Below are 20,554 nucleotides of genomic sequence, written 5' to 3' on the forward strand. Positions count from 1 at the left end.
ATCTCAGACATCCTCTTCACAGTTCCCACATTTTCTTGAACAATCTCAACTGCTCTCTTTTTCCCCCCTCCCCCATTTGCTTATTTCAATATGAAGATTTCTTTCTTTTCTCTCTCTTTTTTTTTACTTTCTTATTGTTTTATTACCAGATTAAACAATTCATGATTCACCTAATAAACAAGAATGATGCCTTTCTCACAGAAAGTAAATTTGACATACATGAAAAAGCATTTTATAGATAAAATAGATGCACAGGTGTTTTACATTCCATTCCTAGGAGATTGACATTCCTAGATCACTATGTTTTCCCATCATTGTGGATATTCTGTACAGGAATAAGCTTAAAGGTACAAGTGATAGAGGTACTGCTGAGGGGTCGATGCCTCTGTGCATATTGGTCTGTCTTAGTGCATACTTTTCTGTGCGGCATTCATGTATTCATTAGACATGTACTAAACTCCCATGTGTCAGGAAGCATCCTAGCTACCAGAGATCTCTATCCTCAAGAAGCTTATCTTTTACTGGTGTATTTTATTCTCTTCTTGTGTCCCTGATGTCCACTTTATCACCCCTGTCTGGACACATGAGGCATTCCATGTCTGGGATTCCCTGTGAGAGCTCATTTCATTCTGTCTTCACCTCTTTTCCTTTCTTTCCTTTCCCTCATTTATATGACCTTCCCACATTAGTTTGTTTTTTCTTTCTTTATTCGTTCTAATTAGTTTACTGGTACATAGGAAACTCAAGTTTCTGCATGCACCTATACCTGTCTCTGGGACTCATGCCTAACTTGATTCTGGATGTACTCAGGTGAGCATTTCCTAAAAACTAGATTTCACTGTCTGAGAAACTTGAGCTACTATCTTTCTCTTAAACTTCCTCCTTCTCCAGTGGTCATCCATCTCCCCTTGCCTCCCCTCACGACTTTCTCAACCAAACGGGAAATTTAGGGTCAATATTACCACCCAGGTTCTACAGACCCTCCCGTCGGGCTCTCCTCTGGCCCCTCCCGCCCTGGCAGCCTGGCCGCGGCTCGCGGACGCGCAGGCGCACTGTCCAGTACCGCCGCCGCCCCGCCCCGCCCTGCCTGCCGCTGCGGAAGGCGCTTCTCTCCGCAACGCGCACTTCCTCTCTTGGAGTCCGCGGAGGGAGAGCCGGCTCGAAGAGCTCCCGGAGACAGAGGCCCTGCCCTTGTCAGACGTCGCAGACATGTCCGAACAAAGTAAGGACCTGAGCGACCCCAACTTTGCAGCGGAGGCCCCCAACTCTGAGATGCACAGCAGCCCTAGGGTTCCGGTAGGGGTCCTTCCTCCCGCCTCTCCCCCCGCGACCCTCGCAGGGCCACCGAGCCCTCCTGTAGGCCCGACGGCCTCTCCTCAGGCCGCGCTGCCGCCCCAGGCCCTGAGCGAAGAGGAGGACCCGAAGATCCTGCAACAGGCCGCAGAGGAGGGTCGCGTCTACCACCCCCCTGAACCTGCCCAGCCGCTCCCACCGCCGCCGGCCCCTGCTCAGCTAGTGCAGAAGGCTCACGAGCTCATGTGGTACGTGCTGGTCAAGGACCAGAAGAAAATGATCATCTGGTTTCCAGACATGGTGAAGGATGTCATCGGCAGCTACAAGAAATGGTGCAGAAGCATCCTCAGGCGCACCAGCCTCATCCTTGCCAGAGTTTTCGGGCTGCACCTGAGGCTGACCAGTCTCCACACGATGGAGTTTGCGCTGGTCAAAGCACTCAACCCCGAGGAGCTGGACAGGGTGGCGCTGAACAACCGCATGCCCATGACAGGCCTCCTGCTCATGATCCTGAGCCTCATCTATGTGAAAGGTCGTGGTGCCAGAGAGAGCGCCGTCTGGAACGTGCTGCGCATCCTGGGGCTGAGGCCCTGGAAGAAGCACTCCACCTTCGGGGATGTGAGAAAGCTTATCACTGAGGAGTTCGTCCAGCAGAATTACCTGAAGTACCAGCGCGTTCCCTTCGTTGAGCCTCCTGAGTACGAGTTCTTCTGGGGCTCCCGAGCCAGCCGCGAAATCACCAAGATGCAAATCATGGAGTTCCTGGCCAGGGTCTTTAAGAAAGACCCCCAGGCCTGGCCTTCCAGATACAGAGAGGCTCTGGAGGAAGCCAGAGCTCTGCGGGAGGCTAATCCCAGTGCCCACTGCCCCCGCAGCAGTGTCTCTGAGGACTAGAAAGGTCTGGGGGCAGATTAATGGTTTCTGACCATCACCAGGGCTGTGGAAGGGTGGGGGTGAGTCAGTCATTAGAGTATTCAGGATTTACAGTGCAGTATTTCACGTGTAACTTTTAAGTTTTCAGTACAGTGCTTTTATACCTTTTAATGCAATGTTGTATTCATTTGGGTACTATTGAGTAGTGTTTAGAATTTATGCATGTTTGTTTATAAGTAAGCTCAGTTGGTGCTTTCGCTTTTGTGCTCTTTCTTGGATTTTTTTTGTACCAGAGATGTGCTAAACTTATGAAATACATTGAAAAAAATTTCCATCTTATTCTTTTATATGGGACCGATGATGTGTGTTGGAGTGGACTGTACCTGGACATTTGGGAAGAACTCACCAGCAAAGCTGGCCTAACCAAGAGAAGTCAAGGGCCCTCTCTGTATGACCTTGCTGGGCACAGTGTGGAATGAACTGATTTGAACTGAAACGGTCTCAATGTGGGCACTTGGCACACTTTATTAAACACATATACACCCCTACCATGAATAAACTTTAATGTAAACATTAAAGATTCTTGTGATACAATCATTTTTTGGAAAAGTGTAACTTGTCTTGTTAAGAAAGTAGTATAGGTGGGAATGAGGGAAAGAGTTTATTGTACAAAATGTACATATATAACAATTTCACCTTAAAGGATGGGAAATTACTACTCATGGGTATACATACATGTGTGAAGTTTATAGTTTTATTTTTTAAAATGTGACTCATGTTTGTTTTAAAAACTTTGACACATATGAAAGTTAAAATAATAACTGGCACTATGTAGGGTAATTTTCTACATTTTTGCAAAATTAACAGCTGACCTTTGCGGACACTTAAAAAGTGTGAGCGATTATACTTATGCACTTTACAGGACTTTCACCTTTTATTCAGTCCTCACAAGAATAACCTTAATAGGTAGAAACATATTACACCAACACTGAAGAAAATGAAGGAACAAAGTATTGGCAATGAATTTTCCATAGATCATAAAGCTTATTCAAAGAAGGAGCTGGGATTTGAACCAAAATACAATAAATTTAGAGCCCAGAATCATCCTACCTGCCTAAAATTCCCTCCCTGCCTTCTTGCATTTATTTACTTTTTAGTTCCATGTTAATTTGCTCTCTTACTCCCCACCCCCAACACTCACATGGGCTCTGTCACACACACCCTCAAACTAAGGATTTTATTTTTCTAATTATAACAGTCTTTTAGAGAAAACAATATTATGGCTGTATAAATTAAGAAAGTGAATTTCAAAGAGACTAATTGACCTAACCAGGTCATATTCCTGTTTAGCACTGAAGGCAATATTTGAAACATAATTTTTCTTAAGGGTTGGAGATGAAGGAACCTTCTCTGATAAGTGGTACCAGAGGAACACACCTGATACCTGGAAGGGGGAAATGGGGTTGGGGTTGGGAGATTGCCTATTGAGACCTTTGTGGCCCAGCAGGTCTTCAGTGGCAGTGGGACACTAGGTAGCCCCTAGGAGGGCGGAATGGGGTGAGGAGGGATGACTGGATAAATATCTCAGTATAAAGCTTTCAATCCTGGTAGAAGGAGGGTCTTTAAATTAAAGGGAGCTTTAATAAGATTGGAAATCTTTTAAATAAAAAAAAGTGGAAAAGGATATTTTACCAACCCTAGAACATTTTCTGTGGAAGACAAATAACAAAGGGAACATGTCCACATCCAAAAGAAGTAAACTGGGAGTAATTTGGGGGTGAGAGAACTGATTGATGGATTTGGAGCTGGATTCCCAACATTTAACTAGCATAATTTAGCAGGTGGATGCAGGTGCTGAAAATGCTTTAAAAGCCCCATATGTGCTGAGATAAAATCCATTCACAATTTACTAGCTCCCTATGAATTCTTTTGTGGGTGTGAGGTGGGAAATAGGGACATTTCTGCAATAACCCAGGTAAGGGTGACTTGGCTTTAATGTCACCTATAGCATGGAATCAATGTAAATATCATAGCTGCTTAGAAACTTGGGGATCACTGAAAAATCTTATTTCTCCACAAACCACCAAAGACAAAACAAATCTATCCCCTTTCATTTAAAATTATGAAGCTGTCCAAGATATTCTGTTACTAGAGCAGGGCCATCTCCGTCATTCCTGTCATGATACCGTCATTTTCTTTAATATCCTAAAACTTCTGTCACTGCTGGATTAACTCCTTGCAGCAAGTGTAACTCTTGTACAATATTTAGTCAAACCCAGAAGTCACCAGGCAGACAGTACCCTCACCTCCACATTTAACTCCCTATATTTGCAATCATGATCCTCTTTGCTGTGGGAGGCATGGAAAAACACACAAGGTCACCTGGCACAGGCACTCTAGCCATGCCTTAGAGGAAAGAAAGTTTGCAGTAGGGCAGGATTTTGAAAAAACAAGGAGCTGAATCCAGCAAGACACATGTGTAGAGCTGCTCCACTGTTCTGTCTCAGAGACAGCCAAACAGACAAGCAAGCTTTGCAGATGTGAAATAGGTTTAACTCATGACACCTGGTCTGACAGAGACAGCAGCTTGGGGAATAACTATGTTAGATTTTTCAGGCTGGACTTTTAACGGTTGTAGAGTTTGCCAAATATTTTGTAAAATGTTTGTCTCTGAAATTCTGGGATGTTTGATTCAAGAAAGCATCAGTGGATTCTCAGTCCAAGATAATGGTGTAGTGATGCTCAGACTGCTGTGTCTGGGAAAGATTTTGCTAATTCTTTATAACATGTAATTTTTACTGCCAACTGGAACCTCATTTCTTTACAAACACTCATACACACATTTTGTTTTAATTAAATTCATATTATTAAAGTCATGGAGGGCAGAAAGGACCTTTGGAAATTTAATATTAATTATGATGATATCAAATTTAAGCTTTCTTGGGAGGAAATGAGTGACTTTAAGTAGTGTCAACTAGGAAAGAGCTGTTTTTTTTTATTAGTTGTTCAAAACATTACATAGCTCTTGACATTATCATATTTCATACATTTGATTCAAGTGGGTTATGAACACCCATTTTTCCCCCTTATACAGATTGTAGAATCACATTGGTTACACATCCACGTTTTTACATACTGCCATACTAGTGTCTGTTGTATTCTGCTGCCTTTCCTATCCTTTACTATCCCCCCTCCCCTCCCCTCCCATCTTCTCTCTACCCCATCTACTGTAATTCATTTCTCGCCCTTCTTTTTTTCCCTTTCCCCTCACTTCCTCTTATATGTAATTTTGTATAACGATGAGGGTCTCCTTCCATTTCCATGCAATTTCCCTTCTCTCTCCCTTTCCCTCCCACCTCTCGTCCCTGTTTAATATTAATCTTCTTCTCATGCTCTTCCTCCCTGCTCTGTTCTTAGTTGCTCTCCTTATATCAAAGAAGACATTTGACATTTGTTTTTTAGGGATTGGCTAGCTTCACTTAGCATAATGGAAAGAGATGTTTTAAATGAACTGATGCATTTTATTCATTTCTCTGCTTGATCAACCAGTTGTGCCTCCCTCTACCTTGAATCTTACCAGGCCAATTTAGAAGCACCACCTCCTAGATCTCTCTGCTAGCCCTGAGAGCACAGCCATGTTCAAACTCCTCACTCAAAATACACATGCGATTTATAAGTGCTTCTTGACATTCTATTCCAGTATTGTTAAATACTTAAGAGAGTGAAAACTGTAACTGAACTGTTAACTATTTCCCTGATGCTTGACTTGGAGATTAGCATATGGATGTGCTCAATAAGAATTTGTTAATCAGGTGAAGAAACATTAGAAAAGACCTACCTTTGTTTTCTCCTACAGGAAAACAAAGTCAAATATGGAAAATAACAATCAAACAATCTAAAGCTTAGAAAGTATAGATAAGTTGAAATTAGTAAAAGAAAACAAAGAATTCAGAAAAATAGCAGAAACAGAATATTGTTTTCAATTGGTTTCTTCAAATATTCCAACAAAAAAGCCAGTATTTAGTTTTGTTTGTTTGTTTGTTTATGTTTTAAAGAATGAATACTACAAATAAACAACTTCTTGCTAGGTAGATGGACCAGTGACAAAAATAGGTCAGTGTCACAAAGGTAAAAACAAATATAAGTGGGAAAATGAAAAAGAAAACCCAAAACTCATTTATTAAATCAAGATACTTTATTAATTAATGAAACATATAGTAAAAGTGAATATCTGGTACTAGAAAGAGTGAATTGAAATTGTCATTCTAATGTCCTGTTATAACCACATATAACCACATGTAATGACCACATGCTGTCTTATGCACTAATATGCATATTGAGTATCTAATATGTTACAGAGGTAGTCAGTACTGGGAGGTAGAGATGAAATGATGAACAGAATAGACATTGTCCTGTGATCACAGTACATTCACAATGTTGAAAGAAACAACTGAATAAAAAGAATTATACTTCAGTACAGTGAGCGCCATTCTAGGAGAAGTATGAGGATAAAGAGGCACCACAACTCAGATATTCCAAGAGAAGTGTCATAAAGCATATGAAGCATCTATGAGAAGAGAAGTAACTAACAATGTGAAAGAGGTGAAGGGAAGGGTAGACTCAGCAGGATGATTTCTTTTTGTTTGGGGACCTGCTGTGTAAATACACACAGAATCCTGAGTCCATACATTTTATGGAAAAAAATTGTAAAAAGAAGGTGGGAAATAAATTTATAATCAGGATATCTAAAACATACTTGTTTATATCTTAATTTGCCTCATTATTTTTTGTTTCACCTGTTCAGGGGTTGGAACCCTTAACTATATTACATATGTTCCCACATCTGAATTGTGTCTTGTGTTCCATTATTTGCCCACCTATTTAATATGTAACAATCATTAAGCTTTCATTGTTTGATGTTTGTGTTAGTCAGTTATCCCTTGCTATGACAAAATCCCTAAGAAAAATAAGTATAAGAGGGAACAGTTTATTTCAGTTCATGATTTCAGTCCTTTGATTTAGGCTGGAGGCAAGGCAGAACATCATGGCAGATAGGGTGCAGTAGAGGAAAGCTGCTTACTTCATGGCAGCTGGGAAACAGAGACAGAAAAACAAAGAGAACAGGGACAAGATAGTCCATCCCAGGACATGCCTCCAGTGACCTACTTCCTCCTGTTCCCACCATATTCAACTTTGCACTCATCAATGGATTAATCTATTAATGAGATCAGAGCCCTTATGATCCAATCACTTCTCCAAAGCTCCACCTGTGAACATCACTGCATTGAAGACCAGACCTTCAACACATGAGCCTTTGAGGGACATTCCCCCAGACTCAACTATAACAATGTATAAATTTACTTATTTATATATTTATTTAATAGAAATTCACCCTGTACTGGAACTCAAAGATATTGGTGAATTAAACAGAGATGGCCCCCTATTCACTGCACACCCATTAGTCACTTAATAGTCATCTTTCTTATTAAATCAACTGTCCAGTATCTTAGTGCTTCTGTTTAAATAATCCATATTTTACTCAATAATAGTCCCATGGCACAAGAGTAGTGATACTGGCAATCTATTACAGCATAATATTATACTTGTCCTATTTTATTATGTTGGACTTAATTGATGAATACATGAATGGCATAAGGGACACTCAGATTTTAGACTTGAATAGAGGGTGAATATCAATGGTGTGATTTAAGGAGATATAAAAGATGGGGAAAAGAATAGGTTTCAGATAAAAACAATAAAGACTTTATATATAAGGTCCTTTTTTTAAAGAGAGAGAGAGAGAGAGAGAGAGAGAGAGAGAGAATTTTAATATATATATTTTTTTTTAGTTTTCGGCGGACACAACATCTTTGTATGTGGTGCTGAGGATGGAACCGGGGCCTCACGCATGCCAGGCGAGCGCGCTACCGCTTGAGCCACATCCCCAGCCCAATGTATAAGGTCCTTATAAAATATCACACACACACACACACACACACACACACACACACACACATATATATATATATATATATATATATATATATATATATATATAGAGAGAGAGAGAGAGAGAGAGAGAGAGAGAGAGAGAGAGAAGAGAAATATTTTCATGATTGTACTCTGGAAAACTGATACATTTCTATGTCTAATAATGAAGGAAGGGCTGGGAAACGAACTACTAAGAGTAACTGGATGAGTGATAGAAAAGTAAGCCAGGAGAGTGTTGTATCATGGAAATGAAAATAGCAACATTTTGAGCTGAAGGAAGTGGCCAAGGGTGTCAAATGTTATTGAAGTATGGTAAGCATTTGGGAGAGGGTATTTGCATTTAGTAAGGTTGTTGCTGATTGGACAAAAGATTAAGGGGGATCAAGTTCAGAGGCATATAGGGGTTCATCATGAATTCAGGTGAGAGATAATAGTGTCCTTATCCAGGAAAAAGGAATGAAAATGGAGATTAATGGGAAAATTTAAAAATATTTTGAGATTAAGTTTGCAAAAAAAATCAATGATTGATTAAATGCTAAATAAGGACAAAGAGGATTCAGGGATTGTGGCCAACTGTCTGGAATGCACAAGTCTTGAGTAATGTCAGTTTTTTTTAAACATTTTTGGAGTGCAAAGAGAGAAGATTTATGTGGAAGAATGACAAATTCATTTTGAGACATCTTTAGTTTAATTTAACTGTGAGGTATGTAAACAGAGATGTCCATTTCATTGGGGAGAAATCCATAAAAGTATAATAAATTGTATTAGAATCATATTAACTCATGAATGGGAAAATACAAGATAGCTTAGGGATAGTGCATGGATTGAGAAAGATAATCTGTGTTTTTCCTGAGCAGTATAGGTAGGAAATTCACGCTGCACCTCATTTTCAGACACCAACACTGGCTATCTTGGGGTGTTTATGTTACTTTTTGTTCAAAAGATCATATGAGTTTGGGAACCTTGGAGAGGGAGAGGAAAGAGGTGCAAGGAGGAGCATTGAGGAGAATTAAGTGGATGACCAGAGAAAGAAGGCTTAAATAATATCAAGAAACAATGGATAGAGATTAGTAATAAAGTGAGAGTTAGAGCATGTGGTGTAGAGATGCCAAGAGAATAAGGGGATGGCCAGTTGTGTTAGTTAAAATAATTGAAATTACTAATAAAGAGATAATTTCTATCTTATGAAGAGCAACTTCAATGAAATAAATATTGACAGAAGACAAACTAGTGAATTGAAGAATCAGTAGCAAAGTGAGTGTAAATTATTTGAAAACAGTTTCAGATGGACAGACACCAGCATTCAGAGAGTGGTAACACATATAGCATAAATAGAATTACTAGTCTTCAGCAGAATTAGGAATACATGCACCGTAGAGACTAGACAGGAGTATAAAATGACTGATTGATGCATGCCTGTTTGTATCTGTGATGATACTGTATTTTCCCAGATGTGTGGCACTAAAAGTGACAAAGGCAGTCCCAAAAGTTCCCCAGAGAATGGACAAGACAGGAGTCTTCCTAGAAGACTCTGTCATGGCATACTCCTACAGGTGTTAGAAAAATTGATTTACCAATATATTAAGATAATAATAAAGTACCACAGCATTTCTCATTTATTCCAGAAATACAGGCCATTTCAAAATTCAAATATCAATAACTGTAATTCACCATGTTAATAATCTTATTTCAATTCATACATAAAAGGCATTTAAAAAATTCATCTCCCTGTCATGATATAAGCTTCTAATGGAAAGGAGTACCACTAAAACTAATTGCTTTCAGGTAACTTTAATTTTCTTTCATAAATAAGTAAGAACAAGCAGAATTTGAGTGTCTGTGCCTGGCCTATTTCATATCTTCCAGATCCATCCATGTTTCCATGTTGCTGCAATTAACAGGACTGCATTTTTTATGGCTAAACAATATTCCATCATGCACATGTACTATATTCTGTTTATTCATTCATTCAGGAAATGGACACCTCCAATGATTTCATAGCTTGATTTTTATGAATATTGTTGCAGTAAACATGGGAATGCAGAGAACACTTTTATATACATATTTCATTCCCCTTGGATATATGTGTGTATATGTGTGTGTGTGTATACACACACACATACACATACATACATACACACATACATATTCAATAGTGCAATCCCACTATTGAATTTCAATTTAGTAAAATTCAGATTAAAAAAATACAATTACTAAGCATGGTGGTGCATATCTGTAATCCCAGTAACTCATGAGGCTGAAGCAGAAGGATCACAAGTTCAAGGCCAGTCTTAACAACATAGTGAAACCTTCAGCAACTCAGTGAGAAACTGTCTCAAAATAAAAAAAAAAAAAGACTGGGAATATAGCTCAGGGATAAAGTGTCTCTAGGTTTAATCTCTATTTCCAAAAACCAACCAACCAACCAACCAAACAAACAAAAAAACCCAAAATAAAAAAGTACCCCTATAATTAACATTGCTTAATGTTTAATAGTGGAAGACAGACTGCATCCCTCTAGATGGGATAAACAGTAGGGTGTCCAGTCTTACTTTTCTTTACAATTTGTTAGTGAAAATTCTAGTTTATTTAACAAAGAGAGAAAATGAAGTAAAATACAGATTGAAGATAAAGAAATAAAGGTGTCTATATTTTCAGATGATAAGACTGTATAATTTTAAAACCTCAACTGATCCATGATAACAAAATGGAAATAGTCCTAGTATTAATAAGTGAGTTTTTCAAGGTCACAGGATACAAGTTTAATAAACAATATCAATTATATTTCTATTCATTAGCAATAATGATTGGGAAGTGAAGTGTAAAATTCAGTACTATTTACCGTAGCTCAAAATATATGTACAACTAATCAAATGTGTATCAAATCTGTATTTTTGAAGTATATAGAATACTGATAATTAATGAAGACCTAAATAAATGTAAAGAAATATCATGTTTATATGTCAGAAAACTCAACATATGAAATAGATCATTTATCAGCAGGATTAATACAATCCTATCAAAATCCCAGCAGTTTACTTAGATTTGTCTCAATTTTAGCACTAAAAATTCCACTTTCCAGAAAGCCGCTCTAAGGGATATGTAAATCCAATATTTTGGCTATAAGTAAAGCAGATACTATAAAACTATGATTGCAGCCCCAAGACAGGGGCTGGATTAATTTGAGCATCAAGTGAGGACAGCAAGTATTATGTTTTCTGTAGTCACCATAACTGTTTGTTCCCCTGACTACTCATGTTGGTACGATTTGCAGCTCACAAGAATGGATCATCTATTATGGCATCACTTTGACTCATGCGACTTAAGTGTACTATTGAATCAGGTTGTAATCATGAGTGCTTGTCAATATTTGGCTTTACCTGTAGCTTAACTGTTCTGCTTTTTATCAATTTTGTGCTAGTTCAATTTTTAATGTTTTGAATATTGTGACCATGTTTTCTAAGAATTCAGATAGTGAAAACAAGAACAACTGCAGTATGAAGGTAAGCATTCCCAGAAGGCTAAATGATTGTGTTAGTTTAATGGCATATGAAGGTAACAAATAACTGGATTAGAAAGATAAGTAAAAAAGACAGAGCATGTTGTACAACATACAAAAATAATTTGTGATTGGGCATTGTGGAGAAAGTGATGCAATCTGAATTTCTGTTTTAGAGCTAAAATAACAATGCACCACAGGTTGGGTGGCTTAAACAACAAAAATCTATTTCCTCACAGTTCTGAGAGGCTGAAGTCTGAGATAAAGGTGTCATCAGGGATGATTCTTTCCAATATTTGTGAAGGAAGGAACTTTGCAGGCCTCTTTCTTTGGCTTGCAGATGGCTCCACAATGTCTTTGGTCTCTATAGAGACCAAATCTTACAATATGCAGGTGAGACAAGCAAGTAGAGGTGTCCCTTGGTATCTGTGGGGTATTAAGTCCAGGACCCCTCTGGATCCCAAAATCCCTTATTTAAAAATGACAAAGTATTTGCATATAACCTACATACACAATTCTATGTACTTTTTTTTAGCAACTCTAGGTGATTTAAAATATCTAATCCAATGCAAGTGATATGTATAGATAGTTGATATACTGTATTACTTAGGAATAATGGCAAGAATAAAAGTCTGTACATATTTAGTACAGATACAATTTTTTGACTACTTTTTGATCTGTGATTAGTTGAATCCATGCATACAACCACAGGTGTCTAGGACTGGTTACATTTCTAAATGGGTTAAATAGGAATAATTATTTAACCGTTTATTTGTTCTGTCTTCTAAAATGATAAATTACAGTTGAAAATTTCAGCTTAGGTATACCACACAAACAACATACATCATCATATCATTTTTTCAATAGCTCTTTGGAAATGAGTGAAGTTATATCTCCTAACTCACAAATTGCAGCTAAAATGTCCTCTGGTCAAACAAAACAGGATACGTTGGTAACAGATGTATTGGTGCTCTTCCATGTGGAGCTGATTCTGTTAGATCTTTTCCTCGATCATGTTTTCCATTGTATATCAAGTGATGCAATAGCTAATGGAAATACACAATGTACTGCACGTCTTAGTCATTTTAAAATGAAAAATAGAGCTTCCAATTATCTTCTTGGTTTTTATGATAATTTTAATTAAACCAGAGAAAACATAAAACAATAGATTATTTATATCTCATTCAAATCCTAACTAGATGTTGCTCATCCATATGCATATTTGGCAGACAGTACAAATGTAAATTTGGCAAATTTCATTCAGTCTATGAGCTTCTTATCAAAGGAAATGAAAATATATTACATGCTAAATGTCTCACATTTTACACAACACTACTAAAAAGGGCTATGTATGCTTGGTTGTAGCTTTTAAGGCTTTCATAATTAGAATTTTTGATAACTTTTCAATTTTTTGAAAACATGCAGAAACACAAAAGATATTGTTGGTTTTAGAGAAGTTGAAGAACAAAGCATCCTTATACACGTACCTACATGACAGATCAGGAGATCACTGCCAGTCGTGGAAAAGACAACAATTTTCTGATTTGCTATAAAATCATATTATCAAACTGTGAGAGACAACTATCATTCTCTAATTTGGAAATGCATTAAGGTTGAGAATTTTAAAAAAGGAGAAAAATAAAATGGAAAATTATGTGATTTTTCACCCAAAACTTTTGGTGATCATTGAAGAGGTGGGAAGGAGCTGAAAAAAGGACACTTAAGTTGACTGATGTCATGTTTTGGTTGCAATAAAATCTGATAGGACAAAAATAAAAAACATAAACAAAAATTCCTCACATTATAGGGAAATAAGTCTATTTCAGAGGAGAGCCAAATTAAACAAGACTTTCTCAATTTCTTCTTAGAAATTGTAATTTGTTTGGGATGCAAATTCAATTTTTCAAGTTCAAAGTATTTCTGTCTTGAAACTACTGAGAAAGAGGGTTAACTTATGATGACATCTAAAACAAATAGAAAAAAAAAACCTGCATAGAGTAGAGAAATAAGACTTTATTGGAGGATAGCCAGATCAAACAGGAATATCTCAGGATTTTTTTTCTAGAAATTGTAACTTATTTGAAATCTAAATTAAACTTCATGAGTTCAAATTACATCTGTGCATTGAAAGTATTTTTTTTTCATGATAAAAAGGGTTAACTTACAATGATATCCAATTTGCTTGCACATTTTAGATGCCTGTAACTTTATTTAAATTAATTGAAGCAAAGGAACTCATGAACAAATGACTGGTCTACCAAACCAAGCCTGTAGGTACAAGTAAAAGGATATAAGTCTGCTGTTGCTGATGGGTATAAACCTAAGCATTCCATGCTCAAACTGTCTTGTTTAACATATAATTAGCTTGATATCATTATGTTGGACTTATGCTTGGAATTAATGTGGACTTAATGAGAACAAAGCAACAAGATTAGTTAGAAATTGTGCTGCACACAATTTCACCAGTACACAAAATAAGGATATTATAAAAGTTGCAGGCATTATAGAAAAATATTGTTAAAAAGGTAAACAGAAGGAGGAAGATATCCCACTGTCTCGTGAGACAGAAATAATTATGTCATTGCTATTTTGAAATAAATATTGAAATATTCTCTAGTTCTTTTGAATTGACATTCTCTTTCTAAACTCAATTGTTTATTTTTTTAAAAAATATATGGTATAAGAGTTACACGTACAATCAATAGTTAAAATGTTATGTTTAGAAACATTATAAAATATTATTATATTTTCACTTACATATTAGTCTTACTATTTTATCAGCTCATTAGTTATGCCATTAATTACTACTAATTACCATTGTTAGCTATTAGTTTTGTTTTTAAAATATTATTTATTTCATACAAAAGTAAGTGATATAGAATAACATAATTTCAAGGAAACCCCTCCTTTTTAATACTATTATATTAGTATTAAGTGTATAGTTATTTATTACACATTACAATATTTCGATTTATTTTGCCTTCTCTGACTGTCTTTGGTTGACTCACTTAAAAGTTGGCCACCTTAAGATATAGACAAGCTGACTATAAACTTTCTATTAAAAATCAAAGGAACTAGAATAGCTCAAAATGTGTAAAAGGTGAATAAAGTTGAAGGAATTGCTATATGCCATTTTACTACACAATTTGGCAATCAAAGCACTGTGGAATTTGGCAGAGGCATAGACACATAGATCACTGGAGCAGAATAGAGAACTCAGAAATAGACCCACACAAGTATAACCAACTGATCTAACAAATGCACACACACACACACAAAAATCAACAGAAAGATAATCTTTTTAACAAATAACATTGGAACAAATATAGAGATCTGTATGCAAAAACATATTAACAAACCAACATCCAAAACCTGAACAAAAGCTTTACACCTCATACACAAATTAACTCAAAATGGACCACACCTTTAAATATAAAATGTAAAACTTTAAAACATTTAAAGGAAAACACAGGGAGAAAGCTTTATAATGTAGCATTAGGTGAGTATTTTCCAGGACATTAGAAACATAATCCAAGAGAGGAAGAACTGAAAAATGAGACTTTGTGAAGATTTAAAGTCTATTGTTATCTGAAAGACACTGTTTAGAGAATAAAAAGACAAGCCATAGATAGGGAGAAAGGTTTGCAAGCAGTTAAAAGAGGTAATCTGTCCAGGATATAAAAACAACTCTCTAACCTCAGCATTAAGAAAATGAAAAATCCAATTAAAATGGTCAAATATTGTAATAGACGCTTAACCAAAAAAGGCATATGGATGGCAATAAGCACATAAAAATACGGTTGACACCATTAGCCATTGGGGAAATGTAAATTAATATTGCAATAAATACCAGTACACATATTAAAATGACTAAAGGAAAATATGCTAGAAATATCCAAAAAGGAAAAGGACAACTAGAATTCTCAAAATTGCTGGTGAAGTGTCAAATCATACAACACTCTACGAACAGATTAATGATTATTTATGAACACTTACTCACCATATGAGCCAATGGTTTTCATTCAGTGCTGTGCATTCACAAATGAAGGCAAATGTTTATAACAAAACTTGCATGCTAATGTTTATAGCAGATTTATTCTGCAATAGCCCACAACTGGAAACATCTCACATGTCTTTGAACAATTGAATTGATGAGTAAACTGCTGTGCACATATGCAATTAAATATTTCTCAGTAATAAAATAAATTAAATATTGTTACATAGAGCAACTTGGAGGAATCTGAAGGGCATTGTGTTGAGACCAAAAAAGTCTGAAAAGGTTACACACAGTACAAAACCAATTTATGATTTTCTAGAAATTACTAGATAATAACAAAGTATAACAGGTAAGTGGGTGTCTGGATCAAGGGAAAGTTGTGATGGTAAGGCTATGAGAGATGATGGAATAGCTCTGTATCCTAATTATATTGATGATTACACAAATTGGTGCATGTAATAAAATTTTGTGGAGCTAAATACTCCCTCAAAAACTGAGTGTTTTTCAAAACTGATGAAATCTCAGTAAGGATGCTAGTTTATTTAATAGTAGTATAGTAATATTAATGTTTCACTTTTGATTATTACACCAGTTTTATAAGTTCTCTTCATTGGGAGAAACTGGGTGAAAGGGATATAGGAACTAGGTAATAGTTTTGCAACTCTTTTATGATTCTAAAATTATTTGAAAATAAAAAAGTTGAATGAATTATTCTGTTAGAGATAGACAATAAAATAATTATTTTTAAAAGAAATGTGTGGCATTGATCATTTTGCATACATAAGGTACCTGGTAATGTGAGAAATCTAAAGTCCAACATTTTACATAATGCAGATTGGAAGGCTAAAAGGAAAAAGAACAACACTTCTATAGGCCTGTAAAATCATTAAAGTTCACACAATATGTCAGACTATTAATGATGATGTTAACAATAATGTCTAGTGCTTACTAAGTACTTGATATGTAGTGCTACAACAAGCTAATAGGTATTATTATTACCACCAAGGTCTTGGGCCAAGACCTGAAGAAGTGAGAGAATAAGCCATGGGAATTACTTGGTGAAGAAAGATATGTGTTATTATTATTACCACCTTTTCACAGATGAGGAAACTAAGGCACAGAAACATTGACTGGTATAGCTTTGATCACAGAACTTGTTAAAAACCTTATTATATTTTTCACCTGAGGTGGTCTGATCCTAGAATCAGTGTAGAACTTTTTGGGGAGGGGTATCAGGGTTTGAACTCAGGGGCATTCAACCACTGAGCTATATACCCAGTCCTATTTTGTATTTTATTTAGAGACAGGGTCTCACTGAGTTGGCTTAGCATCTCTCTTTTACTGAGGCTGGCCTTAAACTTGCAATCCTCCTGCCTCAGCCTCCAGAGCTGCTGAGATTACAGGCATGAGCCACCAGGCCCAGCTAGTGTAGAATTTTTTACTATGTAAAATAAGATTTTGAAAAGTATATAAAGAGAACATCATCCAAACAGATGGAAATTCTTGCCATCCGAATTTTGATGTGTTCTATTTTTGATGTGTCTGTTTCTATTCTTTCCTTGATTCAGTAAAAAACAGGATAATTACTGAGCATATATGATGTTCCTTGTTCAAGGAATGTGGGCTACAACACTGAATGAAGGATATAAAGCCAATACCTGCATTAACCACATAGTTTCATGGGAAAAGAGAGATAGTACAAATTAAAGAAGTACAAAAAATATCAAGTTATAAATTCTAAAGGGATAACAACGAATACAAAGATATCAGAAAAACCTGTCTGAGGAGATAGTCCTTGAGCCAAGACCTGAAGAAGTGAGAGAATAAGCCATGGGAATTACTTGGTGAAGGAAGAGAGCATTGGGGACATAGAGCATAGCTTTTGAAATTGTCTGGGTGCTGGGACTGGACTCAAGGTCAGCAAGATGAAATTGGGTAAGGGAGATGGAATGTGGTATGGAGCTGGCCAGGGTCATCTTCCACTACCTCGCTTACATGTATCATTCAGAAAAATCTCTTTATACACCCAACATTTTACCTTTGTTGTTTTCTTTATTATTTGTTTTAAGAAATACAGTAATTTCTTATCCAGGCAGAACCCAATGTACAACTGATATTGCTGTGTCCACTCCCTCGCCACCTATCATCAAAGATATATGTCTTTGGATGTCTTTAGAAGAAGCATTAAGGGCACCCTTGCTGGGGCTTCATCTTAGCTTGCCCTGAGAGACCTCAGAAGAGATATTGTCGATCCTGATAACTGCATTCACAGCATTACAGCACAACAAATGGAAACTCAACCCCCAAACCCTCCCCACTAGTTCAAGAAAGAATTGAGATCTCTTAAGGCAGTTAGTAAAGGGTGTGGCTGAACTCTTCTGCCACCTTGTGACTGATTCCATTTTTCCCTTCTCATAAGATTCATGCTTCTCTAGAAACTCTTGTAATAGGAATTTAATTTTCAGGAAAGCCTTATACCAGTGACAAAGTATAGGGGGATGAGATGATGTGGACGACTTCTCAACATATAGAGAAACCTAACGAAGTAGTGAGCAATGCAATGGAGGGTGGGTAGCAAGAAGTGGCCTTGGGACATGTACATTTCATGAATACCTGTGAATGGACAGGACAGAGAACCAAGGTTAGGTGTAGAAAGGAGGATCTCAGGGATGGAATGACATTACTCCCTACATGCCTTTCCTTCTTTTAACTCCACTTGATTGTCTGAATCTTCTGTATAAAAATGCCCAAGCTTTAATAGTTTTGACATATCATTTCTCTGTGTATTCACTGTAGATCAAGAGTATACTTCTGTGGTCTAACCAACTTGGGAAATTTACCACCCTGCCCATAGTCAACTCCCTTTCTTCTTCCCAAGAGCGACACACTAAAATCTACCCTCACACTTTCAAACTCACCCTGACCTCCTTTGTGAGGAAGTCTAGATGATGTCAGAAGCCCTTTCAAGGCTTTATCCTCGTATTGTTTAAGAATGATCCAGCTTCTCTGCATTTTTGCCTTTTATTGATATAAATACATCCCATCTCCTGTACAATAGAAATTGTCCTTCAGCTCACCTGGGCACATTCTCAGTCTCCTTCTCTTTATTTCATAGACCTATGTCCTGAATATATTCAGTGCTTTCCATTACTGGCTGTAACAACAGTGCTCTTTGTCACATATTTTCCATTATGTTCTGCACTGAGCATTTCACAACCCAGGACACAGATATGTAGCACTGTCTGATAGTGGAGTGTAGTAAAATTGTTCAAAGTGTCATTATAAATTAAAACAAGCAGGGAACCACCAACAAGTCTTGGTTAAAGCATTGGTATCATTATTTTTGATCCTGTCATATTTTGAAGTAGAATGCACACTTTGGGTAAATATTTAATGAAAAATCATGCAATTTCAAAGAAATTCAGGGTCAAGCAGGGTCATTAGAGTGGTATTTCCAATTATATTACACAATGATGAATCTCCTGTTTTGGGGGTATTATTTGGCTAAAAAGTTTGGGAAAGTATTACACTTCTAGGGTGGAAGCAAAAATTCAACTTTAATCATGAGAGCAATATGGATAAACCATGGAACACTTCAGAGAAACCTAAATGACTTAAATTCTAGAAATGACAAGACCTTCCTAGGAGCAGAGGCCCATGGCTTCTTTGATCTCTAAGGGTAATGCAGAAATCTGAACAAACCTCTCCATACATGGTTATATCAAGAAAACCAGCCAAATGATTAATAAATTTTTATTGATTACATATTATCTAGCTCCACAGATTAGAATTTTGAGGAGTTTGAAGGAAATCTAAATCAACCTGCCGTATCTTTCCTTCAGGGCTTTCACTAACCGCTGAGTGTAATACATCAACACCTGGGAGCAGAGCAAAAGAGATGAAGGCTTTCCAGGGCTTTTCCTTGAGGGCAAGGTCGTGGCTAAGAGAAAGCTGACCAGGAGAGCTGAAAAGACCCCCTGAGGTGCACAGAGCCTTCCTGAGTGCAAGGCAGCAGCCTTTAGGGACTGTGCATAGAAAGAGAACACTTAACAACAGTCCTTTCAGAGGTGCACAAAAGCTTCATTAACTGTGTGTCCCTAGCCTGATGAAACTCAGAGTAGTGGAGAGAAGGGCAATCTCCTGAGGCTAAAAACATCCAGCAGCAGAGCTGGGAAGTAAAGAAAACTCCCCTACTCAACCAGAATATTGGCAAATTGGTTTTAAAGGAAGAAGGAAAAGAGAAAGAGGGAGCGAGCAAGAAAAGGACAGAAAGAAAGCAATTTTACATATTCATAAAACAAGCAGCTGAGCCTGATGCCTAAATATATGAAGTCTTAATGGTCTTAAATTTGAAGCTCTGCTTAAAGGAATCTCTTTCTCTCACCCTGAAAATATGTTAAGCCATTACTATGAGTCTGATTCTAAGTATAGTGGCAAGAAATCCCAGATCTAACTCAACCTCATGTTAGATTAAGTTCCACACTTTAGTAGTCTGACAGAAGAAGTATTTTACCTTGTTTTTTTGGGGAGAAAATACTATTTATTTCAGCTTTTAATATTTTATACACATTGTCTTCCATACAATAAAAACAATTTAAGAAGCACGGGAAGAAGTGGGAGAATGTTATCCATGGATAAGCAAGAAAATGGCCATTTAAAGTAGTCTGAGATATAATATAACTGTTTGTATTGGCAAAAAAAGACTTTAAAATAATATAATCAATATGTTTATGCCTATAATTAAAAAGAAGATAACATGCATGAGACAATGAGAGATTTCAATTGAGAGATAAACTATATAAAGAACAAGTGGAAACAGGATAATAGAAAAATACAATATCAAAATGAATAATTCATTCAGTGGGTTTAAGAGCAAACTGAATATAGCAACAGAACAAAGG

General features: G+C 36.8%; 1 protein-coding gene across 1 annotated transcript; it reads left to right on the forward strand.

Annotated features, from left to right (window-relative positions):
* The first annotated feature begins 1,098 nt into the window (after positions 1-1,098).
* On the forward strand, positions 1,099-2,744 carry Ndn (necdin, MAGE family member). Its single transcript, XM_027951003.3, has one exon. The coding sequence runs from the start codon at positions 1,210-1,212 to the stop codon at positions 2,185-2,187; it is 978 nt and encodes a 325-aa protein (XP_027806804.1). The 5' UTR covers positions 1,099-1,209; the 3' UTR covers positions 2,188-2,744.
* The last annotated feature ends 17,810 nt before the right edge of the window (positions 2,745-20,554 follow it).

Source organism: Marmota flaviventris, chromosome 2 (genome assembly GCF_047511675.1).
Source record: "Marmota flaviventris isolate mMarFla1 chromosome 2, mMarFla1.hap1, whole genome shotgun sequence".
Classification (NCBI taxonomy): Eukaryota; Metazoa; Chordata; class Mammalia; order Rodentia; family Sciuridae; genus Marmota; species Marmota flaviventris.